Here is a 26,677-nt window from a genome sequence, read left to right as displayed (position 1 = left end):
TATCTTTCCACCAGAACCACTCCCACCGGACTCATCGACTCCTCCTTCTTTTATAGGGGGGGATACTGTGACGCCCGCGCCAACTGCAGTGACGCAAGGTTCACACAACAGTCCCAGAACGATTACATCAGCAACCACCACCGCGACCATTTAGACTTGACACCTCTGCGCCTTCCTAGCTCAGTAGAGAATAGCTGATTCACCTCTACTGAGCTAGGTATGTTTTCCCATTTCCCTTTCTTTCTTATTTTCCTCTCTCATCTCTTCTTTCCCTTATTCATCCTTGTAGATAGAGAGAATAGCTGATTCACCTCTACTGAGCTAGATTTGTGCAATTTATACTGCTGGGTTCTAGAAATTCTCTCCAAGACACAAGGTCTTGTCTAGCCCCAAAACCCTCACTGGATCCTCCCGGATCATACTTCATTGGACTGTAGTGAAGGACCTAACAGAGGTCCTTACACACCCCTTGGTCAGCTACGGGTTCCCTCAACTGGCAGCACCACCCAAAAACAAGCCCCTACAAAATGCCAGCTCTCGGGTGCTTGTCCCCCAAAGCGCCAAAATACTCAGGCTAACGACACCCAGCCATTATCGCAGCCTAGCACTACTCAGTCTACCAATACTCCGAGAACTCCTGGACAGCGCTCCCCTTCCAATGCTCAAAATAACTCCTTTTCCAACACAAATCTCCCTTGCAAAGAGACTGCCAACAGAGGCTTTGACAATTCTGCTCGCCAAGAGACTGCCAATGTAGCCTTCGACAATACTGGACATGACTCTTCTCCGGAAACTCAGTCTTCCAATCCTCCTCGCGAAAAGACTGCAATCAGAGTCGTTGAAGGGCCAAGTTCTGTCAAGAACAGTAGAATGCGTCTGGACCAAAGCATTGTAGAGACATTGAAGGATCTTGAACTCAATCAGTTGCGCCAAAAGGTCCACACCCACGCGCGATACAAACGTCTCACCGCTGATGATTGCCGTGTTCTCACCGACGCTTACCAGAGATACCAACACAAAGTCCACGTAATCGCTACGGAAAGACTGCTCAGACTTAATCCAGTATTGAAGCATCTGGGTAACCGAAGTCGTTTCAGAGGGCCAACGATGTACAACAACTTCTGTGAATACAACATTGAAGCTTGAAAATCTTTTTACAACTGTAAGTTCCCACTTAACTCACTCTTTTGGTTATCTCCAATTACAGTCACATCTGATTACTCATCTTACATTTATCCATCCAAATTCCAGACAATCTGAGTGATAAAGAACAAAAGGCTGAATGTGGTCGCCTCTGGGCAAAGCTTGATCAGGCTACGCAAAATTTTTTTAAAGATATTGATTTCTTGGCAACATTACGAAATCCGTTTGGGTGTGGTGATTGTAATGGACCGGACGGCGGGACTTTGGAAGCATCCCGTGAAAAAAACAAGAAGAACCGTTTTTTCCGGCATGCCGAGACCAAACTCTGGAGCCAAAAGACCATACTTGATGTAATTCCAATTTCCTTAAATTTCATCCAAATCACACTGACATCAATGATTTAGTTGAAGAACCTTGGAGCCTCACACAAGGTGGAGGGATTTCTGATTATGTACAAGCCCAAGAGTCATCAGTGGTGGTAGCTTCATGGGGGAGCAGTTTGTCAATATGTTTTCACACAATAAAAAGACCGACCTCGAGGCCAACTTCCTATCATTTGCGGAAGGTCAGCAGGTGATTAGAAGAGCTACTGGCAAGCTTGCTCCTGTTACCAAACCCCGGAAGATCTGCAAACGCAAAATTGTCGCCACCAAAACTCCCTGGGATCTTGGTAAGTCGTCTATCCACCTGTCTATCTGCCTTTATTATTGCACTGATATCTTTCATTCTCTTTGATATTGCAGGCAGTAAAAGTGGAAACTACGAAGCCGCTAAGGAGAAGTTAAGCTTTGCTATATGTAAGTTTTCTCTCATACCCTTGCTAAAAAGCATGTATGTTTCTTACTGAGTGGGGCTTTGATTCAGCCAAAGTCACCCATGGCTTGCATAAGCAATGGCCAGGCAAATCCACAGCGCCAACATTGAAAAAGCTTGGGGTTACACTGCGTATCAAGGAAAACAACCACAAGATTGGTGTGAACCACTTTTGCGGCAAACCCGGGGCGATGAAAAATGAGCAGCTGCAACTGATCCTACGCGCTTTTCACAAGGACTTAGTCTTGCTCACGGGGCCACCTGCTGCTGATGCCCCTAAGACTTTGGGCACAGATCCCGATGATCCCACCACCCATAAGGAAGCTGCTGAATCCAATCAAACCAACTCAAACAAAGGCCGGGCAACAAAGGCAAAGGCAAAGAAGGGAGAGAAATCAAACAATGCAACCAAGAAGAAACAAAAGCAAATTATCAACAATTTGGATGAGGATGAAGACAAAGCGGAAGAGGATGAAGAGGATGACAAAGACAAAGACGAAGACAATGATGACGACAAAGACAACAACGACGACAACAACAAGGAGGAGGATGATGATGATGATGATGACAATGATGACGACAATGATGGTGATCAGGATGAGGACAACGACAACAACTGACAATGTGAGAAAGATGATGATGAATATCACAGGCAATGGTGGAAATTCAGAGGGGGAGGGATGGATGATACATTGTACAATACACAGCTCTGTTTGCTCTCAATTTTTTTGTTGTAGTTCATTTCACTTATCCTGATATGATAGTCTTGCTGCCTGGTTGCCCTCTCTGCTCTCACATGACAAGTCCCAATTTTTTTCTGAATGTTTTTATCTTATTGTGCTTGAAATATACATGCGCATGTATTACAAGAAACACCTGACAAAAGGGGTCAGACAACTTAAAAGAAAGGGATCTTGCAGATCGATCACTTTCTAGTTTCAGAGAAAAATTACACTACATCAAGCGGGTAATTTTTATTACAAGATTGCTTGCTAAAAGCGAGCAATCTGAGTAAACAAACAATATGGTCCCTGGTGGGCTGCACCGGGTTGCTTATGATTTGTTGCATGCAGGTGGGTGCTTCAGCTACCGGGACGAGTTAGTATGATTGTTCACAGTATTTATTTACAATATGAGTGAGTACGGCTGGGTGTGTTGAGTGTCCGGGCGGGGAGGTATGGTTTTGGCACCGGAGGTGTGGTTTTGGGCGGGGTGAGTTTGGGTGGTGGCTGAGTGTTATGTACTTGGTGGAGTGATGTGCAGGTTTTGGTTATGTATGTATGTTGTAAGACCTGTGATGGTCTGTTATGTAGGTGTTGGGTGCGGGTGATGAGCTAAGCAGGGGGAAGGGGAGGATGTGGGACTTGGGCAAGAATTCGGAGGCCAAAAACCTGGACATTGAGCTGTTGCTGGAGACGCGGGAAATTTCTTAGTTTTGGGCAGAGAGTAACCCCTCTGCGTACCATAGTCCGCCCCCGCCATGCTATGTATACTATAGTGCGGAGTAGTGGCCATAGGTGCTTCAGCCCCAGGGGGTGTGAAATTCAAAAGGGTTATGGTGTTCAAAATTGCATAAGATTTTTTTACATAAGATCATAAACTGCGATTTTGGCTGGGAGATGTCACTTTAAGTTTTATGCACGCTGACATCTCCCAGCAAAAATTGGCTTTATGATTTTATGTAAACTGTGACATATGCAATTTTGAACACCATAGGTGTACAAATCACACGTTGTGAAAGGCAAAAGGGGAAGAGTCCATGGCACCATGAAAGTTTTCTACACACTGAAATACCAAGTCCGATCAAGCATAGGCATATAGCAGAGTCTGTACACGGGCTGAACAGGGGGTTATTCAATTCACAATCTTGATGTGTGCCCAATGAGATTGTTCTCATTACTTGGAAGGGAGGAGACGAGTGGTTTGACCGTTTTTACTTGAATTTGTAACAAATTGGACAAGAGCTTGTTCATGATGGAAAAGACCAGATCTAGAAATGCTTTGAAACAGCCCCCTGAACTCTTCACTTGGTTATCCCCATGGTCCTTGAATTTATGATAGAAGATAGCCATGGTCACCAGTCTCCTATGAGCCGATGAAGAGCCAAATTCTTCACAGAGAGTCTGGAGGTCTTTCCAACCTTTCTCTGGCGTGGGCAAGAACATTGCATTTTTGAGGTGTTCATCAAGCTTGATGATTTGCATAAACTTGTCTAGATCAACTGTGCAGTAAGATTTTAATGATGCTGGAGAGTCAGTATTAATGGTGTCAGGTGCGAGATAGTGTGATAGATGACTCAATATACGAACTTATCTCTTTTCCAAAAAAGCCCGCAGAAATGTATTCTAATTTGGAAAGAATAGGTAAGGGAGAAAGTATCAGTGTTATGATATACCAAGAAGAAATATTGGTGAAACAAACCACGTTCCCATCTTAAAGATTTTGCTCCAAAGATAGTTATAACTTGTTGAATATGGCGAACCAAACAACGCATTGCAAAAATATCAGGGAGATTCCTTTCAAGATTTCTATACCTCAACTCAAGGCTGAGGAGGCCATACAAGGCAGATATGGCCAGGGGTGATACCTTAGTTGAGCGCGCGTGTTTAGCTTGGCGTAAAGTGTAAGCAAGTATTTTAAGCCATTCCTTGACTTCTTTATCCGTGGCCAGACGATTGTGCAGAACACCCTTGAAACCAATTTGTATTAAGTAAGCTGCATATTCCGGGTCAAATTTCTCATCCCGCATATGTTGGATGAAAAGACGGTGTGGGTTGTTGTTGTCCAAAGCTTCCCACTTGATGTCGACTGAACCAATAGTATATTATTAGCTTCAGACATGATGGGGACTATGATAGACTATGATAGCCCCAACATGTATGGTGGAGTTCACTTATGTACCTCTGCCGTAGTAATCAATGACTGCCGGGGAACAAGAGCCAAATGGGCCAACAAGGAAATTTGGGGAGAACAGAGCGGCGGAAAGATCTCAGCAATTGTTGCCTAATCTCACTTAATGCATGTGCAGATTTGAAGGAATGGATCAGTACTCACGCGTCTCCAGATCTGCATTCTCTGGTTCTTTTTTGGTTTCTAATTCTACATAGACAGAGAGACATCGCGCGCGAAAACATGAGAATCAGTAGTGTTCCTGACAACCCATGATGTGTCTGGATTAGAGTACTGGAGGTGTCAAATAATCTCGAGGCCTACCTAGACCAGGTCCCTACTCCATTACACACTGTGATTAAGTTTGCTGCATTTTTTTTTTCTGGCAGTGATGCTCATTTTTAGGGACTTCATCAATCTGAACAATATTGTGGCTTTTCATCATTCAATTTCCTCATTATCCAACACACATTTGGTCCATCAACTACCTGTCATTCCATCTACTGGAGGACTTCCCGTCAATCTGGGAACCCCTTCCAGACCCAGATCTGAGCCAAATTTCGCAGGGAAATTTAGGCTTTGAGACTCTGGGAGGCTCTCAGATTGCTCCCAGATTGCGACGGGAAGTCCTCCACTGGAGGACTTCCCGCCGATCTGGAAACCCAGATTTTCCCAGATTTCGCAGGGAAATCTGGGAAGATCTAGGATTTGGGAAGATCAATCCCAGATTGGATGACTTCCCGTCATTTCTGAGACCCTTCCAGTTGATGATATAGACCCAAAAAGTTTAGATTTTTGCAGAGAAATCTAGCTTTTTGAGCTTCAGATCACTTCTGGGAGGCCCTCAGATCTCGAAGGGAAGTCACCCATTTCTCCGCAAAATCTGGAAAAATCTTGGTTCCCAGATTGACGGGGAGTCCTCCACTTTTCCCGATAGGATGGCAAATTCAAGAAAAGAAAGAAGTGTAACTGATTTCCACAATTGCTTGCTGTTTTTTTCTTACTGTAAAAATACTAATAATGATAATCTGAAAGGTTTTGTGAAAGAGCTACTGTCCAAATGGATCATGCGATTGCGCAATGTCAATAAACAGCAAAAAAGGACCGGACACATATCTGGTGACCGCTTCAGGCGGGGTTTGCCCCGAGCTTAAGACAGCCTCTCTGCAGGAGAGCCCCGCAGGGTCTCTGTCTCACAGGGATCGCGCTTCGCGCGAGGGGCGCCTGCCTGCCACCTCCGAAGGGAGGACTGACCAAGTTCGGTTTTGTCCGGCCTGGAGTGGAACCTAATGCCAGCTCATGCCTCGGTTGGAGCAACCGTCGGGCACATCTGCCCAGACAATGTGCCCCGTCGTGGGGCCGGGCGCAGTCGGGCGGTGGACCCATGCTTAGTTGGATAAGGGTAATCGGTCCGCGACTCCAGCCGGCCCTGTGCATGTCGCCGCCGGTCGCAGCGGTGGGTCATATCGTATCGCCCTGTCACACACCCTCTGACTGACAGTCGAAGTCGCTCATACATATCATATGTGTGGGCCAGATGTCACATGTGGAAACCACCCCCTCTGGAATCTTACAACACCTACAGCCTTTCTTCGAAGTCTCCAAACTGGTGCAACTGATGTTATAAGCAGGGCACAAGTGAGTTTTCCAGCAGGGCTTGTATGAATATTCTGATATGAATGGTCCAGGCAAAACGCCCGCTCACATATTCTTATTTCTTTGGTTCACCCCAGATACTACTCCACTTGTCCGATCGAAAGATAGCTGGGAACGAATCTCACGGCGCAAGCTTAGAAGCGTGTTTTCGATGGTCCATCCCGATGACTCACCTCAACCGGACGAGCCAACCGCTGCCGATCGGTTTTTTACGGATCCAGCCAATGACTGGATGTTTGGCGAAGTGTATCAGTCTTACGTCGATGCAGAGGGCAATTTCTACAGTCGGCATTCGGCGGGGGAAGAGTGGAAGCTCGAGTGCGAGCGGGGCTTTCGCGACCACCTCAGCAATTGGAACCAGGAGGACTCCGAGCAAAGAAGGAAGGCCATCAGAGAGGAGGGTGCACGCAGGAGGGAGGAGCTTGACCTCTGGAAAAAGGCAAACAGGGAGGAGCTGGACAATCGGATCAAGGCGAGCAGGGAGGAGCTGGACAATCGGATCAAGGCGAGCAGGGAGGAGCGCGAACGGCAGAGGGTGGAGCGTGAACGACAGAGGGAGGAGCGTGAACGACAGAGGGAGGAGCGTGAACGACAGAGGGTGGAGCGTGAACGGGAGAGGAATCGCCAGATGGAGGCCCGCCGAGCCGACTTTCAACTTAGACTGGAGGAGACCAGGCGGGCTCGACGAGAACCAAAAAATTCAAGTTAAAGCAAGAGAGGACGAAAGGCTTTCAGAATTCTTGGAAAAATATGCGTCAAGCCTGGAGTGGATCTCCTAAATAGTTTTCATCTATCTTTTCTTTTCTATTTTTTCAAGCGCCAACATACATGATAAACGGAAAACTGGTGATTCTACCCACTCAGATAAAATCAAAACAAGTGAATTTTGTAAGCTGAAGATAAAGTACTGAGACATACAAGTAACTCACTCTCTCCTAGCATTTGCGTTTGATTACTTCTGAGTGTCCCTCAACGTTCAAGACACTCTCTGATATGCATGTATCCTGAAGAAAGTGAATGGCAGGCAAGCGGAGAAGCTTGTGCGAAGGTCGCCGATGTCCGCGGAGCATCAAGGACTTCTCCATAGCCATTGTTTGCCTTTGCCGGCTCGAGACAAAACCAGAAGCTTTTGATTAGGAGCGATATTGAAGAGTGACGGATGTCGAAACCTTTGCGACCCAGATATAGTCCATGCGCTCGGATCGGACTCCTCTGTGAGGGAAGGCTCGGCGGAGAGGAGTCACCCTGGTAGTCCATCAACCAACAACGCCAACTGAAGAGATTGATCCAAAAGACAGAGAGGTGTCAAATTGAACCCGCACTTAGGACTTTCAAGTGGATACCCTCCGAGAGTAACAGCGCTGGCCACTCTCATCAAAACCTTCGTCTTCTTAATCCTGCCAAAAGTCCCAGGCCGGCTGTGTGGGCGAAAACCACACCATGATCCTACCTTTTTTTTGACCTTATTCTCACTTTTGGCCTTCCCTCAGTCGTCCACGCCGCACATGCGAGCTGGAATATGCAATCGATCGTGACTGTTTTGCTGGGGGATTTGTCTTATCAATCATGTTTCCAGGATTGTATATGACGCACACACATCAGATTACATATGTTCCAAAAAAAAAAGGTTCGTGGTGCTTGATGAAGGTTGAGGAATATTACAACAACAAATGAATGGAATTCGCTGGCATGTGAGTGACATGCTTTCTGTTGGATTTGAAACATGAAAAAATCCCAACAAGAAAGCAGCCTAAGAGGATAAGTGAGGAAGAGAGGTTCACAAGAACTCGTTCACAGACACGATTCCACGCGAGTGAATGACGAACTGGACGCCTCTTTGATTCGGATTAAGGGCAGTTTTGCCAAGGGGGGAGAAGACGAGCACGGCCTCCCTGAGGCCCAGGTTAGAGAGCTTAACGCGATGAGATTGGGGGTCGTGCTGAGGATGGGTGAGGGGTTGAGGGAGGAGGGTGGTGGGGTCGAGGGAGGAGTGGAGTTTGTTGAGCATGATGCGCAGGTTGATGGCGTTTGTCCAGTGGATTCCCAGGGCGGCTTCTTTGCGGTTCTGGGTCACTTTCTGGCCGGTGAAATGGCGCGCCTGTTGGTGATAGAGCAGCGGGATCGGGGCGAGGGAGGGGAGGGGAGTGGAGCCGGGGGTCGAGAGGGGCGTGGAGACAGGCAGGGGGAGCGAGGCGGGCGAGTTGTTGGGCGAGCCTTTGCGGTCGTTCTCGGCTGTTGCAGCGCTTCCCGAGCTGCCCGGCTGGCTAGGACGACCGACAATCGTATTGTGTGGACGGGGAAGGGCGAGCTCAGAGGAGGAAGAGGGAGGGGCCATGACGTCTGAGACTTGGTTGACGACCACGACGGCCAGCCGGTATCGGTCCGCAAGCACCTTCAGCCCATCCGCCACTTGGTTCATCTCCGCCGCTCGCTCCGTCATCCTGAACTTCGCACTGCTCTGCTTCGACTGCTCCAGATCCGCCCGGAAGATCGCCCCGATCGAGTCCAATACTATCAATCTGATCGGCCGCGCCGGAGATCCTTCCTTCGGCATGCTATGTCTGCCCAGGAATATGGGCAGACAGTAGTGGATCGTGTGGATTAACGTTTGCGGGTTATGAACACGCGTCAGATGCACGTTTTCCATCATGCTTTCGACCGTCAATTGCTGGATGGTCTCCTGCGTTTCGGGGGGCAAGGAAGCCAAGATGATCGCGTCCAATCGGGCGCGTAATCCGGAGGCCATTTGATGCAATCTCACAGTGGGGAAAGCGCTTTCAGTGCACAGATAGATGCATCCGCCAAGGAGGCCCCCGAGGGCGTGGGGGAGTTGGACGTTCAAGGAAAGCTGGAGCGACAGACAGGTCTTTCCGCAGGCGGACTCCCCGGCGATTTCTGTCAGCAGTCCGGCCGGGATCCCGCGCTGAATAGTGCCGAATACCCGGTCGAGATCGGCCGATCCGAGCGTGATGAACCCATCCTCCCCAGCTGATAGTCGCGCGGAAACCGTGGTGACCTGGGGCGAACATATTGCGGATAACCTGCGATACACATCTTGGACCTCTTCGCTGCTTAGGCCGGTCTGGCTCTTGAGACTCTCTGGGCTGATGAGGATGATTTCTGATGCTGCTGTGAAGCCGGCTTCAAACGAAACAAGCTGAGTCAGTCGTACGGTTGCAAGAAGCCCAATTGTCCAGGCCACTGACCTCGCTGGAGTCTCTCTGAGTACCTGGCCGGGAAATCGGCGAGCTGGGATATGACAGGCGAGGCGACGTGGAGGGAGTGGATAGGTTCCTCGGAGAGGGGCATCACCAGTCCAGGAAGCACCTCATCGATGGCCGAGGTGACTTTCCAGCGGATGAGGTTCACAGGCACATATCACCATCCCCTGTCACACCCTGTGACAGTCGCCGTCGCCGGCACCAGATGTCACGTGTGGGCACCTGCGTGTCGACATCTTCTCGAATCTTCCGAAAAGCCCCACAGCGATCCTCGTCGAGATTCGGCTGGCCCAACCGATGTTCAACGAGGGCACACGTGAGTCTTCCACTAGCAGGGCTTATGTTGGGATATGTACTATTGCCAGGAAGAAAAGTGCTCGCTCACACTCGCTCTCACTCTCCTCTGCACCAGGGCTGATCTAAACTATGAAGCACTTGGATCCGAGGCTAGCAAACCAACGCACTTGTGCCACTCGTGGTCGGGACGCTGGCCAGCAGGTCGATACCATCCGTCCCGCTCGTGGAACCCCAGCGAGGGCAGCCACACAGAGTCAGATGCAGCAATCTACTTCAATAGCCACCAGAACACACGGGGCCAAGCGTAAATCGAGCGCGCAATTGATGCCTGGCTCGCCCCTGGTATCCAAAAGAAGGTCGATCCAGGGGCCGTCGACAAAGCAGGCTCAAGTAGCCGTGAATGCTCCAGCCCCCGTTCCTGTTGACAGGCCTCAGTTAGATGTTGCGAACGCTCGCCGTGACGTTTTGGAGCCCCAACCCGACATGATGGCCAGGTGTACTCCAGAGGAGCAGGCTAAGAATTGGGACGCTGCCCTCGTGGCGGAATTCCGAGCTCACATCGATCAAAAAATCCAGTTCCTCCACCGTCATCTGGAATGGGATCGGGAGACGTTCAACCGCCAGTTCGAGATCGACAGCCGACGGCTTGAATGGGAGAAGCAGATGTATGACCGCCAGTTGCATCTCGGCAACCCCCAGTACGAAAGAGAGAAAGAGGCCCTCGAACGACGGTTGAATGCCGACCAGCGCCGATTTGAGCGGAGGAAAGAGCGCTATGAGAGAGACCGGGAGACGTATGAGCAGGACAGACGATGGCGGTTGGATCGGGTGTTGGCTGCCGAGCAGCGTCTTCCAGCGAGCTTCCAACTTATGTGTTGGGGATTCCGGCGCCTCATGTCAAGATCGACGTTCACCCCCGATATCGCTCCGCTCCTGCGATCCAAAGAAAGCTGGGGTCGGGTCTCAAGGCGCAAGCGTAGGAATGTGGTATCGGCAGTCCTTCTCGATGACCCTCCTGAGCCGGCCGGGCCGACCTTCGCCGACGGACGACGTCTGGCCATCCACAGTGGCACGCAGACCCGCTCTCGAATGGATCGGGACGACGAGGAGGAGGAGGGGCCATGGACATTTGCAGAAGCGTTCCAGTCCTACGTCGACCAAAAGGGCGAGTTCTACAGCCGCCATTCGGCATGGGAGGCCGAGAAGTTCCGGCGCCAGCAGGCTCTTCTCGACCGTCGCAGCGACTGGGAGAGCGAGAAGTTCGAGCGCAAATTGAAGGCCGACAGGGAGGAGTCTGAACGCAGGAGGAGGGAGCTCGACCGCCGGATGCAGGCGGATAGGGAGGAGCTCGATCGCCAGTTGCAGGCCCAAAGAGCTAGCGTACAACAAGAACTGCTGGAGATTAGGCGCCAGTGGGAGACTTGTCGAGCTCAAACAAATATAATCTAGAACAACAGAAAAAGAGAGACTTTTGAAAAGCATGCATCAAGCACGAGTAGATCTGTAGTTTTTCATATCTTAACTACTGATTTTCTTTTTGATTCTATGATTCACTCGCGGCCATCTTTGTTTCTACTACTATCATGATTTCTTTTTTGTCGATCAAGCCCTCCGAACAATTCTTTTCGCTTGTCTTATGCTCCATGCTCGAATATTTCCTGTTTACAATATCAGTATGACGAATTCAAATATCTTGCAAATTAATGCCAACTCTGGCCCATCGTAGAAAGCGTCTCTGGTTACCTACGTAGCTGTGCCCCCGTGTTTTTTTTATCGCAAAATTTTTGTATACTCTTCCAGTCGGTTCGAATAAATACAGCCGTGCCCTCATGATTCCAAGTACACGGCTAGTTTGAACGGCAAATCTTCCGAGATTTCATCCTTTACCTTTCAAGGGAGTGAGTACCTCTGGTGAGCTCTAGTTATGCACTTTTACTTGTGTCGGTCAAACAGCGTTCACCCCAAGAAAAACAAACTTGATGCCCGTCAAACAAGAAACCACGGACACCATTGTAGGCGATCTGTAGTGCAAAGAGGTATTTCATTGGGGGGCATCACAGCGTGATCTAACTGAGCTGTTTGTCTGTTCCAGCCCGTTCCAGCCTATGTAATGCCAGGATGAATCACCACTCTGCAGCTGGGTCCTCTGCTCTCAGTGGTCTCCTCATGTCTGATCAATGAGAACCATGCCTTGATCCGTCTTTTCCAATGGTCTATAACTTGATCACTTGATCCAGACACCCGACCGGACGGCGGTAGTCGGTACCATCGCGCGCGTACATAGGAGTCCAATTATGCATTGGCAGGAGCCCAAGTTTCAAAGAACTCAACTTAAGCCAACAGCGTGTGGAAGCTTCGGTTCAATATAAATCTAATCCGAGAAATTCATTCTTGTTTGGACTTTTCCCTTCTCGTTAGACTCCCATTGCGGCTTGCATGGAGCTCTAAATCCTGCGACTTTCAAGCATAGGCGAAGCTTCATAGCTACCAGCAAACTGAATGGTAGCCAGGGACGCGGTCATCATTTCGAGGTTCTTTTAATCCTTCTTTTTTCGAATTTATGTAACTTTATCAAAATTGGTTTTCGGATGTCAACAACAATAGAAAAAAAACCCCTGTTATGTCCGACAACTCACAACCTTCCCCAATAACTCCGCTCCAATTTCCAAATCTCTATTCCTAAAGGTCCGCAAATCAAGCGCCTGAAGATAGTAGTAGAGCTAAGAAACCGTTCAGAGACTCACCATTCTCTCATTTATTTTTCAAGGCTTCCAAAGTATTGAGTTTTTTTTTTTTGTGCTTCAGGAGAAACACGTTGGAAAAGCGGAAGATGCTTTAAGGCTCCTGCGGAGAGGTTTGGTTAGCTTGTATCCAGATTGCCCGTCAGCAAAGTAGTGAAAAATGTGAAGGTAAAGACTCCTCACCAAAGCATCCCGGATGCTCAACCCAAAATGTGGTGACAACTAGCAAGTCCCTCATTGGCGACTTACATTTTAACGGGTGCTTTGCACCAGCCAGGCAATAATACTATGCAGACTAAATCGAGGGGCTTGTGTTGCGCTAACCATGCGCCAGGTGGGCATTAAGCTTAGCTGAAGTTTAGCTAAGCCTGATGCTCTACACCAAGGGCGATCTGTCCTTCTCCCTGCGGTCTTCAGGAGAGAGAGGCTTAGTGCTTCACACCTTGACCAAGCTACTCGAAAGCCTGGGGATAGCACATTCTCCTCTCAACATTAGACGACAAAATCTGCCGCCCCGGAAAAGCAAGACCACCACGTGAGGCTCATTGGTCCTCACTGGATCTGCCAGCAATCTACACCACCCTCGGATGCAAACCTGGCGTCCTTGTGAAGACTCACCGGTCTTCCCTTTCCCGGTATGCTACCTTATGCCTATTATAGGCATCTCTTCTGCCCGCTCTCGGGCTCTCCTCTTGTTCTCAGCCGCTCTCGGCTGCTCTCTTCTTGGTCTTCTTATCGGTCTTATCCAAGACCGGATTCTCTGACTCATACTGTATCTTCAGCCGTCCTCGGCTCTATATTCCTATACATCTTATATCTCTATAAACGGCGCTCTCGCCTTGTTATAGCTTATTTCGCCGAAGCATGTATATTAGTGACCTAAGCCGCGACCGGACTTCTCCAAGTCCGGCCATCCCCTTTACCTTTATCCGTCCTTTACCCAATATCTTGTATCATCCCATCCCATGGGACATATCCCTTTCCTCTCGAGTCCTCCCTACTCTTTGCTATGCTTCGCTACCAACCCCTCGCCTATAAAAGGAGGCTCCGAGCCGTGCAATGTATTCCCCAACTTAGTTCTCTCGCATTCTCCGCTATCCAGAAACCTGCGAGACTTCACATCCTTTAGCCCGAACTATACCGTCCGCATTTGCCAAGGAGCGGGCATACCGGCTGGACATTCCCTCGCTAGATTTGTACCGCAAAGCTCCAAAATGCAGTGTTGCTCTCACAAAGGAGGTGATCCCCATCTGCCATCATCATACAACAATCAAAAATTATTTTACTTTTATGTTTGTAAAGCTCTGAAATGCTGTGTTGCTCCCACAAAAGAGGTTGTCTGCACTTGCATTCATGATATAAAAACTTTTGTACCGCATTGCTCCGAAATGCTGTGCTGCTTTCCGAAAAAAGGTGCACCGCTCTTGCGTTGAGGATACAAAAAACAATAAAGACTTAAGTCGCTCTTGCGTTGAGGATACAACAAACAATGAAGACTTAAGTTTGAGGCCTGTCCTTTTCTTCCATCCAAAAGCTGCGCAATGTGGCATAAGTTTTACAAAGGCGAATGCTCCCCACACGCAAAGAGTTCTCTTTTGTGGAATCCTCTGTCGCTTAGAACGCGGCGTTGATTGTCCCACAGTTCCCTACCCCGGCGGAATGAATGTCTCCTGGCGGTGGCATACCAATCTTCCAGCCGAGCCATTCCTTCCTCTTGCGGACTGAAGTTATGACCTCGATTTACATTGCCTCAGCTTCGGGTGTAGGTGGAGAATCTCGAGTCGTGTCTTTGTCTGAAATCTTTTGTCTAAGTCGAGAACCTGTGATTTGGTCCCCCAGTCGTGATGTTGTATATAGATCATCTCAAAAGTTTCCATCGACTTCAAGTCTTGATCCGGATATAATTATCAAGGCAAAAAGTGTCGTCCTTGCTCCTGCTTCTGCCTTCTATCTGTCTTTTAACATCCTAATTCCATTCTAAACATCAACTATGCAAACAAACAAAATCTTGGCGGGAATGCGTGCCCCTACATAAAACTTAAAGGAAAGTTGCGACTCCCAGCCGAAATCTTACGTCGTCAGTTTGTGCCATCATTGGGGAGTGGACTCCGAGTCCAAGAAGCAATTTTGGGCAACACAATTACTGGCTTCGTCTGGGGAAATGGTGTTGGGGGTTTAACATCTTTCATTGAAAGGGAATTGCGCGGGGGTAGGCACGCCTGAACAGAACTAGCAGAGCAACAGGAAATGAGCATCAGGCACGCCACCGAAAGCCTAGCTTAACTACCTCTCGAGCGGAGGGTCCCGAAGGGACCCCACGTCCCCGCGGGACGCTCACCCCTGTTTCAGAGGGCGCCCGCGCTGCCCGGGCGCTTTAGGCCTAGCCGCTTGCCCTCTGAAACGACGGGACTTGTGTCAAGTTAGACCGAAAGCCGCGCGGGAGCAATTTCAAGTTTGAGCGAAACAAAAATTAGAAGGATGATAGAAATAGCTGGGCAAGGTAAACAATTAGGACATAGAATTTGGGAAGTGGAAGAGTTTAATGCACAGCATTTAAAGAGTTTGCAGGAAAAAAAATGAAATTTAACAGTGTATGCCAGGAAACCTCGAAACAAAGCAAATAGAGCTGATCATAACTCTAAAGTGGGTGAACAGCGTTAAAGTGCAGACACGAACGCGCTAAGATTCGAGGCATCCTCCTCAGAGATGTTTGGATACAACACTTTAGAAATGCCTTCTTGGTCTTTTGTGCAAGAAAACGCGCTTAGTCTTGGGTAATGATCTTCGTTCGACACCGGCGGGAGACGGAGAGATATCAGCAGTCAACGGGTTGTAGTTGGGATCATGGGGCGGTGGAACACTTGACTTTACGTTGGGGTTGCTGCCTTGGTTTGCTGGTAAGACAGCTGGCGGTTCCACTTGCGCCCCAGAGTTGTAGATTCTGAATGCATCCGGATTGGGCCCGACTGTCGTCTGGCTCGATTTTGGGCCTGCTTCCTGGTTCACAGCCGGCTGAGGGGCAGGGGGGCTGCTCGGGACTACCGCTGCGTTCTTAGGAGAGGAAGCAGCGGGCGGAGGTGAAACTGGCACTGACACTGTGTTGTTGGCTGCGGGAGCAACAGCAGGAGCCGTAACATTAGTTCGGTTGACTGGATCGTGCGCGTGCAGAGGAAAAGTTGTCGAGTTCTGGGGGGCTGTGTCATTGGCACTAGCTCGCTGAACGGCGATGGTGTGGTTGGTGCTGGTTGCGTTGGACGGCGGCGAGGGCTTGGCTCGCTTGGCGGCGTCACCTAACTTGAGTGCGGCACACGAACCAAAGCCAAGTTGATTCCGGCATCTGACGATGCAGGTATCCTTACCCTTACCACCAGTGCAGGTTGCGTTCCTGTTGTGTGAAGATTTCGGAGGGCAGGTTAATTTGTAGTCAGTTATGATTTACCGCTGAGACTCAATGTAGCGCTTACGGGTAAAAGGCCGCGGTTAAGGGATAGACGTAGTTGTGTGCCGCTGGGTTAACACCATCAACGCCTTCAACTTGAACAGTAATGTTCATAGGCTTGAAAGTGGACAGCGAGCCGTCTCGGGAGTAGTCACAATTGAATGGACCAGAGCCGTCCGGGTTGTGGACAAACACGCCCATGACAATGGAACCGTCTTTATGTACTGCGGATACACCGCTGGCTTCGGCTGTTGGAATGCAGACTGTCAGCTGATTGCTGAATAGAAAAAAGAGGAGACCTTCCACACTTTCAGACTTACCTCGGGCCAACTCAGCATGAGGATCAATTACAAACGGCGGAAAGTTGTCACCACCGAAAATCCTTCCACAGGGGCCCACGGTGCCCGCCTTAATTTCCTTGTCAGTGATGATACCGGTGTATTGATGGACCTGACCCCTTGTAGTGAGCCGGGTCCCGAAGCCGGAAGATTGCACACCGTTCGCTCCATCAAGGGCGATAATGAACGAATGCGAAAAGACCTGTGGAAGAAATACGGAAAAGACGGGGAAAACTGAGAGCGGTTTAACCATCTTGAATTTTGTTTTGAAACTGTTGATAAAAACTAAGGTTCAATCTATGGGGGTTAGAAAGTTCTGGAGGTTTCGTCCAGATTGAGACTTTGAAGAGATGGAAAGATTGTCTGCTGCAGAGAGGGTGGGCGAAGGAAGGATGGAGGGCGCCTTTTGAACCATTTTGGATGAGCTGCTGATATGCTCAGGCAAGAGTGCTTTCTAGATGAGATGAGCGGGTGGAGAGAGATATATGGAAAGTTACTGCTTTTTGATGTCGAATGGAAAAAGGGCTGGGCGACTTTTACCGGTGTTCATTCTCCTCTCAATATTAAACGACAAAATCTGCCGCACCGGAAAAGCAAGACCACTACGTGAGGCCCATTGGTCCTCACTGGATCTGCCAGCAATCTACACCACCCCCGGATGCAAACCTAGCGTCCTGTTTATGCCTTTAGCCCGAACTGTACCGTCCGCATTTGCCCTAACTTAACACAAGTCCCCCCTGGTGGGAGGCTCGGCCCCTCCCGCAGGGAGGGACTTGCGCGTAATGTCAAAATTTTGGCTGGGAAAGAAATCACAAATGGCTGGAGGGAAAATATTAAGCCTCAGCCAGCCTCCCCCTCAGGTCCTGTGGACCTGCCCCCGAGCCAAAAGATACTTCTGGACCTCAGCTTTCATTTGGCACTGGTCTCATCTCCTCAATCCAAACCATTTGCACTGTACTAATGTTTTAAAAATAAAAAAAAACATGAGGAAATGTAAACTAAAGATGCACAACCATCATGCCTGGTGGATCCTGGATCCGCAAACCCGCAGATATCTGCAGATCCTACACATGTACACCACGGGTGAAGATTCAAAGTTTCCATCCAGAAAATTTACTGGATGGTAGGAAAACCCAAAAACCAATCGGAATCGTTCCGGTATGGTTGAAGGACCAAAAACCGATCGGAATGCTTCCGGTATGGTCAAAGTACCGGAACCATTCCGATCGCAATTTGGGTAGCGTCCAAAATGGAATGAAGTCAAAATTGATTCGACTTCATTCCAGGAAACAGACCATTCTGGTTTTTTTCCTGGATTTTCCCCGGAATGTTTCCAAATATGGCTGACCACACCTCACAGAAGCATGTTCCTATATATAAAACAGCGCCGCCATACCACAGTGTGTCTGGGGCAGTTGGCAAGGAGCTTGGTTGGGGTGGATCAGAAGCATGTTGCATGTTCAAGCCTCCCTTTTGTCCACCCACCTTGCCAAAACCTTGTTTTGAGCCCTCCAAAACCTGCGACGGCCCGTAACCATTCCGAATTGCACACGAAAGCACTTCGGAAGTGCGTTGGGGATCCAAAATAATTTTGGATTGCCTTCCAGTAGGGTTCCTGGAATTTTCCAGTGAAAACGCCGACCATCTGGCGACGGTCCCCCCTTGCAGGCAGACCAACCGAAATGATATTGGCTGGCAATTGAAATCATTTTGTTGAGCTTCGCCCGTGGTGTAGTGTTGCACTTTGTTGCAGATAGGAAATTCAATTGTGCATATTATCAGAAAATCCAAAAATGGATCTTCAGAGCAATGTAATATCCTCCAGGATTCCTTTGACCTTCAAAAAGGATTCCTTCAATCAGTTTTACAGATTTTTGCTCAAGATTCTGGGTGAGGGTGCGCATCAGCACTCCCAATGAAACTGTCTATTCAGTTTTTTTTGTACATATTTTGCTGATTATTAAATAATTATTTAGTGATTTTGGGGTTGAATATCCTTCCTTTCCCTGCCAGACTTCTGACATTAGGTGTAAGCCTCTCCTGTGGAGAGCCCTCCAGGCGGGGTCCCCCGGACCCTCCATTTGAGAGGCTTAGTTAAGCTAGGCATTTGCCAAGGAGCGGGCATACCGGCTGGAAATTCCCTTGCTAGATTTGTACCGCAAAGCTCCAAAATGCAGTGTTGCTCTCACAAAAGAGGTGATCCCCACCTGCCATCATCATACAACAACCAAAAATTATTTTCCTTTTATGTTTGTAAAGCTCTGAAATGTTGTGTTGCTCCCACAAAAAAGGTTGTCTGCACTTGCATTCATATCAATAAAAAATTTTGTACCACATTGCTCTGAAATTCTGTGCTGCTTTCCAAAAATATGCACCTCATGGTTATAGTCAACAATGCGGACAAGCCTACAACACCAGCAAAAATCATTAGTGTTGTTACTGCCGAAATTCCAGATGAAAAGGAAGAGCCCAACTGTAACCCCCCCCTTTGGAGGTGTCACAAGCAGGATCACAAGATCCCAAATATTGATCCCGCTTATAGTCTTGCTCTTCCCCCGCCCCTCCTGACTTGGCAGAGATTGTCTTGACATCTCTCCCAAGTCAGGTAAGCTCAATCCCTTCTACCTCTTCTTCCCCCTCCCCTTATATCATGTATCTAGACTAACGCAGAGATCGTCTTGACATCTCTCCCGAGTCAGCAATTCATCCCGCCACAGTTCTAGAAACCGCCCGAGGTCCTGCCTCTGTGTCCCTGAGTCCTGTCCCGGTGAAGAGCCCCGCCCCTCTGTAGCGGGCTCTTACACCAACTTACATTGAATTGTTGCAAGATGCATGCTGCACGGTCCATGTGAAGGTCAAACATGCATCTGGAAGGGCAGGTGCCGCTTTCATTTTCCAAAGCCTTTTGCCCAGGAAACAACGTTAGTCAAAGGCGCATATCCCACTTACAGGCGTCGTGATGATGATCGTACCATCAAGAAGGGGTCAAATTTGTTTGATAATACTGCTGTTGTCCCATATAATCACAACTTGCATGCACTTTTGCAAGTTGGTGTTCAAGGCTTTTATTGAACACCAAAATCCAAAAAAACATTCAAGCAGGCTTAGGGGGTGTAGTACAGTGTGGCTTGCATGCACTTTTGCAACTTGGTGTTCAAGAATGAACTTGAAGGCCGACTTGCAAAAGTGCATGCAAGTTGCATCTGGTCAACTTTGAAAACCCCTAATAAATTCCTTTCTCTGCGGTTAGATTCTCACGTTAACGTGGAGGTTGCAGTTGGAATTTAAGCTGTGAAATACTTATATAAACTAGAGTTTAAGGCGGCTACGCCGCCGCACTTTCAAGTGCCCAGCGCCATTTATCCATCCGTTTATTTTTCACTAGAGGCCAAGGCGGCTTCGCCGCTGAAGGGGGGGAGCTGCAATGCCAGGTGTCTAAAATGAAAAAGAATCTCTCTAAGATAAGTTCTTACCCATATCACAATGAACTGATCAGTAGGAACCAACAGTGAAACATCTTCACTGTGCTGATATCAGAGGCATTTTCAGTGCCGCACAGCTGTAGACTGCTGATACTCCAGCCCAATCAGCGTCAGTGCAGCACTTTGACCTTTGCACTTAAGCTGAATCAGTGTACTACCTCTGAATCTCACCGGGGATCAGTGTGAATGCAGTGCCAAAAGGCGCACTGATGCGGGTCAACCTTTATGCACACCAAAGAAATACCACATGCACACCATTTTTGGTGTGTATTATTGTTCACTCCAAAAAGTGGTGTGCATTGGGGTGCACTCCAAAACTTAGTGCACACTCATCCTCTCCAAAACCAACCTGGCTTTGGAGTACATGGGTGTGCATTCCAAAAACCATAGTGTGCACACTCATGCACTACCTGATTGGGTAGTGCATTTCTCTGTCTTTAAACAATCAAGTAGTCAACAAACATCCACACCGGGCTGAAAAATAATGGTAGTTTTGGGGTGGGCACTCTTGTTAGAGTGCAAACACATGGAATCCAAATTCAGGTTGTTTATGGAGTGCATGAGTGTGTACTCCAATTTTTTGTGGTGCATAGGTGCACACTCCAATTTTCTTTGGAGTGCATGGGTGTGCACTCCAATTTTATTTGGAGTGCATGGGTCTGCACTCCAATTTTTGTGCATGAGTGTGCACTCCAACTTTTGGGTGCATGAGTGTGCACTCCAAGTCTCCAATGTTGTGGATTACATGGGTGTGCACTCCAATGTTGTGGAGTACATGGGTGTACACTCCAAATTTTGTGTGCATGAGTGTGTACTTCAATTTTGTGGAGTACATGGGTGTGCACTCCAAATTTTGGAGTGCACACTAATGCACACCACTTTTTGGAGTGCACACTAATTCACACCAAAAATGGTGTGCCTATGGTCTTTCTTTGGTATGCATAAAGGCTGACCCAGAAAAGATATATAATTTCACACATTTGATGGCCTTTTCCATGGCATTACATTTTGTTGTATTTCAGTCTAATTTTCCCCAACATTTCCAATAAGAATTGAATTAATGAGAAAGAAACAGGAGCCCAACCAGCCAACAGGTACAACCAACAAAATTTGGTGTCAACCAGAAATCACAAAGAATAAGATTTCCCTACTTTCACCACTCAACTGATTATATGGCAATCATTCATATATATATAACCCTGAAAATGGATTTTGCTGACTTTCATTACTACCGGGTGATCAAATGTACTCCTGCCACTCACACTTGATACCAGCTGGGGATCTCATAGCCTAGTCAGGGTCTGACAGCCACAAATTCCATCCAAATTAGCACATGACATCATATAAGATCCTTCATTGCTCAGGCTAATTAAGATGAACACTAAGGGCCCAGTCTGGCGGCCAATTTACGGAAATGATAGGATGGAGGGGACAGATTGGGGGATGGAGAGGGCGGGGATTGGGAACGTCTCAGAAGGTGGGCAAAAAAGTCAAGGAGTTGTGAGAGATGGTCAAAGAGAGGGGTGGGCACAGAACACCAAAGAGGGTGGGCAAGATATCCCGGTCGCGTTCCATGAGCACTGAGAAGCTTATTCTAGATTCTATTGATCCCCCCGGCGTGCTCGCTGGCCAGCCTGCGCTAGAGCTTGAAAGAGGGATGTTGGGAGAGAAGGCGGTGCCCCTGGCCAATAGCAGCACTCGTTGAGGAACAAACTTCGCTGGGAGCTGGTCGATGGCGCCAAAATGATCATTGGTGTCGTCGGGCGTGGGCCCAACGAGATCGAGATCACTGTCTTGAGCAGCAGTTGGTCGTGAAGCCCGCCGCGGCTGGCTTCGGCTGCGTTGGCCTGGGGGCCGGCGGTTTCTGGCACTGGAAAATCAAGCAGAAGACCCCGTTGGGGCTGATGCCCGCCTGGGCATGCTTCGCGTGCTTTCTCGAGCATTCTTGACTGCGTGGTCGAGTTCCGAGCTTGGTCCTGCTTCGGCTCCTGTTTGGAGAGTATTACTACTTGTGGTCGACGAGACTGCTAAGTGGGACCAGTACTCAGTGGGGGTGATGAGGCTGAGATGGTCGAAGAAGGGGAGGTGGAAGCTCTGGGAGAACAGAAACACAGCGATGTTGATTGAGATGAGATCACACGTCCGCCGGTGGCCTTGGAGATTGTTTGCTGCGAGGTGCTTTGGGATCAAGAGCCCATACTGTGTCAATCTCACCTCCATAAAGAACCCGCCAAGTTGGAAGAAGCAGTTGTTTTCAGTAGTTGACCCAAAGGAAGAAAGCGAGCCAAACTCTCAGAGTCTTGGAACCTTGAAAGTGGAGAAGCTGGACGAGTGCAATGTGTTGGGTTGGAAGAGCCAAAGTCAACATACAGCTGCCATTTGAGGAGCTTGGCCGCCTAGGAGCTGAAGAACACAGGGACTGCTCAGAGCAAGGGTGACGCTGACTGATGCTTGTGGGAGGATCTTTGGTGGTCTTTGGTGTGAATGATCAATTGCAATCAGCGCGAGAGAGCTGCGGCAAACTCGGTGGACAGCAACGGGATGAGGATGGAAGGATGGGCAACGGGCAACAGCTCACTTTGGCTGTTCGCGGTCTAGTTGGCGTGCTTGGGATTGTGACTGTACAAGGCCATTGTGTATCAAAGGTTGCTTTGCATCAAACAACAAGGCTTGTTTGAGCAGCTGCTTCAACGCGTATGTGCACCCGACGGGTCCAGCTAAGCTGAAGGTCAAAGATCCTTGCGACGACGTCTTTGGCCTGCCCCACGGCCGATGATGATAGGTCCAGCGATACGGCTTTCACAGTAATGAAGGTGATAGGGCCCTGTCCAGCGGAGGGTTTACATTGGGTGGCGTGGCATTGACAAGGATACGGTGGTCGTGGCGCCGGATGCGCATAGAGTCGAGAGTCATGACTTTCCCGCTATGGATGAGCCAAGTTTGGGTATTTAAGGAGGAGGGGAGGGTGTCAATTTGTCTTCCCAGGGGTTCTGGTTTTGTCCCACCCCCTCCCTGGAGGCCCCCTACATTGCTTGATTAGGCCCCTCCTTGACAGCTCTTTCACAGAGTCTTTCACAACCGGCCCTTTTTTGCTTGTTGCTTTGGCACAGTTGGAGGGTCATCCATAGGGCCTTTTAGGTCTTTGGGGATATTTTCAACGGCTGCCTGTATTGTAGAAATTGGTGCTCTTCTGTTGTGTTCTTTTTAAATTAGAAATACGCCAAAACTTAGATCTAGGTTTCCACGTTTGTGTGGATTTAAGAAACTTGGATACATCTGTAAAGGCCACAATAGATCCTACATGGCCTTTGAAGATAATGATGAAACAGCTGCTTACTTGGATGCGCGGTATATTGGTCCTGTGGAGGGTGAGTTTTGTTGAGATCATGATATAGGAAATTCTTACTAATAATGTATGTTTAATTCAGCGGCTTGGCGGTTATTCCAGTTTGAACTGTCTGATTTTCATCCTGCAGTTCAATGTCTTTCTCTCCATGAAGAAGATGCTCAAGCCGTAGTGTTCAGGTCATCTGAAGAGGCCCGTAATCACATAGATTCAGGAAGAGCGGCACAGACAATGATGACACAATTTTTCAAGCTGAATTGCAAGGAAGTCCAAGGGTTAATGAAAAATGCTAGAGATTGCTTTCATCACGAAATCCCAAATCACTTCTGGTGGGACCGTACAATCAATGATTGGAAACCACAAAAGAAAGCAATGGAAACAATCAGTTGGATCTACTTTGCTTCGGTTCATCAAGGAGAGAGGTATTATATCTGACTATTACTATTGCATAAGAAGAATATTCACTCCTTTGAACACCTCCCAACTGTTCATGGGGTTTTCTGTGACACATTTTGTGAAGCTGCGGATATGATGGGACTCTTGCTCAATGATAAGCAATACAACAATGCTATGGTTCAAGCAGCTTTGTTCAAGACTGGATATCAACTGTGGTTGATGTTTTGTATCATTTTAATCCACAGTCCGCCCGCAGGACCGATTTCTCTCTGTAACAGGCATCTTATAGCTCTCAGCAATGACTTAAAATACAAGCTGAACAACGACTACGGAGTGGACAATCCAACTGAAGAGGAACTTAAGGCCTTTACTCTTTACCCCTTAGAACGGACGCTTACATCAATGGTATCATTGCTTGTGGCCATGGGACTGAGAGTGGATTTGAATCAGCATCAATTTTTGTCTCAGCTACAATCCAGGGGTGTCAATATTGTAACAAGCATCAACATTGTAGATTGTTGGCTGCTCAATGTTGAACTTCTAAATCCAGCTCGGACGTTTTTTTATAATAGTGTCACAAGTTTTATTGAAGCCGGCAATGAAGGCAAATTGTTCTATCTTGACGGTCCTGGGGGTACTGGCAAAATGTTTGTGTTAAATACTCTCATCAACACTGGGTCGCTACGCTAACCATAGCGGTTAGCGTAGCGTAGCGCAGCGCAAATGCGCTATTTTTTAGCGTAGCGTTAGCGCAATTGCACGCATATGCGCTAACGCTACGCGCACGCGGTGCGCAGCTATTTTAGCTGATAGCGTAGCGTTAGCGCAGATGCGCGCAATTGCGCTAACGCTAAACATGTAGGGCGCAAAAGAGCGCGCGCTACGCTGCGCTACAGCGCCTTTAGCGGGAAAAAAGGGCTTTTTTTCCGCTAAAAGCGCTGTAGCGCAGCGCAGCGTAGCGTAGCGACTGTAGCGGCGCGCTAACGCTAACAAAGAATTGGCGCGCTGTTAGCGCCGCTGAAAATTAGCGCAGCGTAGCGGCGCTAACAGCGCGCTAACGCTATGCAAGATAGATGGGTGCTTTTTGCCGCTACGCTAACGCGTAGAGCTGAAATAGCGTAGCGACCCAGTGTTGCTCTCATCAACTATTTTTTGATGCAGGGCTTGGAACCAGTTGTGGTCGCAGCATTGTTATTAACTGAGGGTCAAACTGCACATTCCAGTTTTAAGATCCCTCTCAAATTCATGGAGGTCAGTATGTGTAACTTTACGTCAAAGGATAGCATTGGCAAGAGGTTGCTGGGAGCAAAAGTGATTGTTTGGGACAAGGCCGTTGCAATGCGCCAACAATATAAGCAATCAAGACTGTAGATCACTCAATTCAAGACCTTACTGGAATCCAACGGCCATTTGGTAGAAAATTCATGGTCTTTGCTGCCAATTTTAGGCAGACTTTGCCCGTGGTCAAGGAGGGAGTTTTTCCTAGGTCTGAATTTGCAACACTCAAGAGCTCAATTTTATGGAATATGATTGAAATCTTTTCATTGAAAGAAAATGTCAGGTTAGGGCTTGGGTCTGGAAAGGATTCAGAAGAGAATAAAAGATTTGCCAATGAACTCCTGCGCATAGGGGAAGGATTATTGCAAAATTCTGATTCTGCTTGAATACGTTTAACTGGCATCAAGTTAGAAAACTTTATTTCTTCCGCGGCATGTGAACAGAGGGCGATGGAATGGGTTTTTCAGGAGATCAACTCAAAACGCAAGAGTGATATTGCCACATATGCAAATTACTTATCCAAACGCTGTATTCTAACCCCATTAAATTTGTACTTAAATTTTCTCAATGCTCAAATCCTGAAGGCAATCCCTGTGGAAGAGTTGGAATCAATCTCGATTGAAAAACCAAACAATGAAGCAATGGAGACAACATTGCAACCAGAGGTGTTGAGCAAAATCAACTTCCCTGGGTTCCCGGTTCACATATTAAAGCTCAAGGCAGGAATCCCAGTGGTGTTTTTGAGGAGTTTAAGCATTGATGATGGCCTTTGCAATGGCACAAGGTTGGTGCTGCTGAAGGTGACAAAAAATACTATATGCGCGCGGATTGTCACATGACCTCATAAAGGTAAAGAGGTAGCAATTACAAAAATAACCCTTTTGCATGAAGATGATTCTTATGTGAAAGTATCATTTTATAGACAAATTTTCTGTTGCGCTGGCCTTTGCTATGACAATAAATAAATGTCAGGGTCAAAGTGTGAGACGGGTGGTGTTGGTCCTCAGGAACAACAAGGGGCCTATACTATACTCTACAATAACCGGGCCTTTCTGGTATAGTATAGGTCTGGCTGTACCACCCTATACTAATAACTGTACTAGTATTGGACCTTGCCGCAAGTGGCCCGTATAGTATTCTATTTTTTTTCTTCTGAAACCAAAAATACAGGTATAGTGAATTTTTTGGCCCCTGGTTACCATGATAACGCACTTAACCAGGTGTAAACATAGGGCAATGAAATGTGGGCTCCTGATGATTGTACAGGCAAACCATGCCACCTACCTGGTACTTAGGAACACCGGGTAGCGCTTGTTCCATTGAGAGATAGTTCTCTGCGGTTGCAGAAGTGTGTAGCTCCAGACATGGTTTTCCCTTCAACTATTTCACAATATGTCAGCAGCCTTATGTGGCTTTGTGAGGATTTTCCCCTCTCAGGGGACTTTTCTGAGGCTGGAAAGGCTTTGGGTGCTCTGATCCCCAAGCCCAAGAAATAGATAGATTTTCATCCCTACTAATTATTGGCACTGGCCACATCTGGCCAGTATAGTATTGAGATTTTTTTTCTTCCTTCATTTGGATATATTATTTTCCAAAAAAAAAAAAAACATGTAATTGGATTATGGTATTCAAAATTGC

At 48.0% G+C, this 26,677-nt stretch overlaps 5 protein-coding genes across 5 annotated transcripts; 2 read left to right on the top strand and 3 right to left on the bottom strand.

Moving 5' to 3' along the window:
- Nucleotides 1-6,652: 6,652 nt before the first annotated feature.
- Nucleotides 6,653-7,210, top strand: PtA15_8A180 (uncharacterized protein; the record flags this gene model as incomplete). Its single annotated transcript, XM_053171582.1, has 1 exon — nucleotides 6,653-7,210. One exon carries the CDS (start codon nucleotides 6,653-6,655, stop codon nucleotides 7,208-7,210), a length of 558 nt encoding a protein of 185 aa, XP_053022831.1.
- Nucleotides 7,211-8,278: 1,068 nt separating this feature from the next.
- PtA15_8A179 (uncharacterized protein) lies at nucleotides 8,279-9,810 on the bottom strand (the record flags this gene model as incomplete). The annotated part of the gene is made up of 2 exons (XM_053171580.1): nucleotides 8,279-9,642; nucleotides 9,708-9,810. 2 exons carry the CDS (start codon nucleotides 9,808-9,810, stop codon nucleotides 8,279-8,281), a joined length of 1,467 nt encoding a protein of 488 aa, XP_053022830.1.
- A 338-nt stretch (nucleotides 9,811-10,148) lies between these two features.
- PtA15_8A178 (uncharacterized protein) lies at nucleotides 10,149-11,468 on the top strand (the record flags this gene model as incomplete). The annotated part of the gene is made up of 1 exon (XM_053171579.1): nucleotides 10,149-11,468. The coding sequence occupies one exon, from the start codon at nucleotides 10,149-10,151 to the stop codon at nucleotides 11,466-11,468; it is 1,320 nt and encodes a 439-aa protein (XP_053022829.1).
- Nucleotides 11,469-15,484: 4,016 nt separating this feature from the next.
- Nucleotides 15,485-16,790, bottom strand: PtA15_8A177 (uncharacterized protein; the record flags this gene model as incomplete). Its single annotated transcript, XM_053171578.1, has 3 exons — nucleotides 15,485-16,145; nucleotides 16,225-16,447; nucleotides 16,520-16,790. 3 exons carry the CDS (start codon nucleotides 16,788-16,790, stop codon nucleotides 15,485-15,487), a joined length of 1,155 nt encoding a protein of 384 aa, XP_053022828.1.
- Nucleotides 16,791-22,046: 5,256 nt separating this feature from the next.
- Nucleotides 22,047-22,652, bottom strand: PtA15_8A176 (uncharacterized protein; the record flags this gene model as incomplete). The annotated part of the gene is made up of 3 exons (XM_053171577.1): nucleotides 22,047-22,187; nucleotides 22,390-22,492; nucleotides 22,645-22,652. The coding sequence occupies 3 exons, from the start codon at nucleotides 22,650-22,652 to the stop codon at nucleotides 22,047-22,049; spliced, it is 252 nt and encodes an 83-aa protein (XP_053022827.1).
- Nucleotides 22,653-26,677: the final 4,025 nt, after the last annotated feature.

The sequence above is a fragment of the Puccinia triticina genome, chromosome 8A (assembly GCF_026914185.1).
Source record: "Puccinia triticina chromosome 8A, complete sequence".
Classification (NCBI taxonomy): Eukaryota; Fungi; Basidiomycota; class Pucciniomycetes; order Pucciniales; family Pucciniaceae; genus Puccinia; species Puccinia triticina.
Note: the sequence above shows the minus strand (reverse complement) of the source record. Positions and strands in the feature narration are given on the sequence as shown.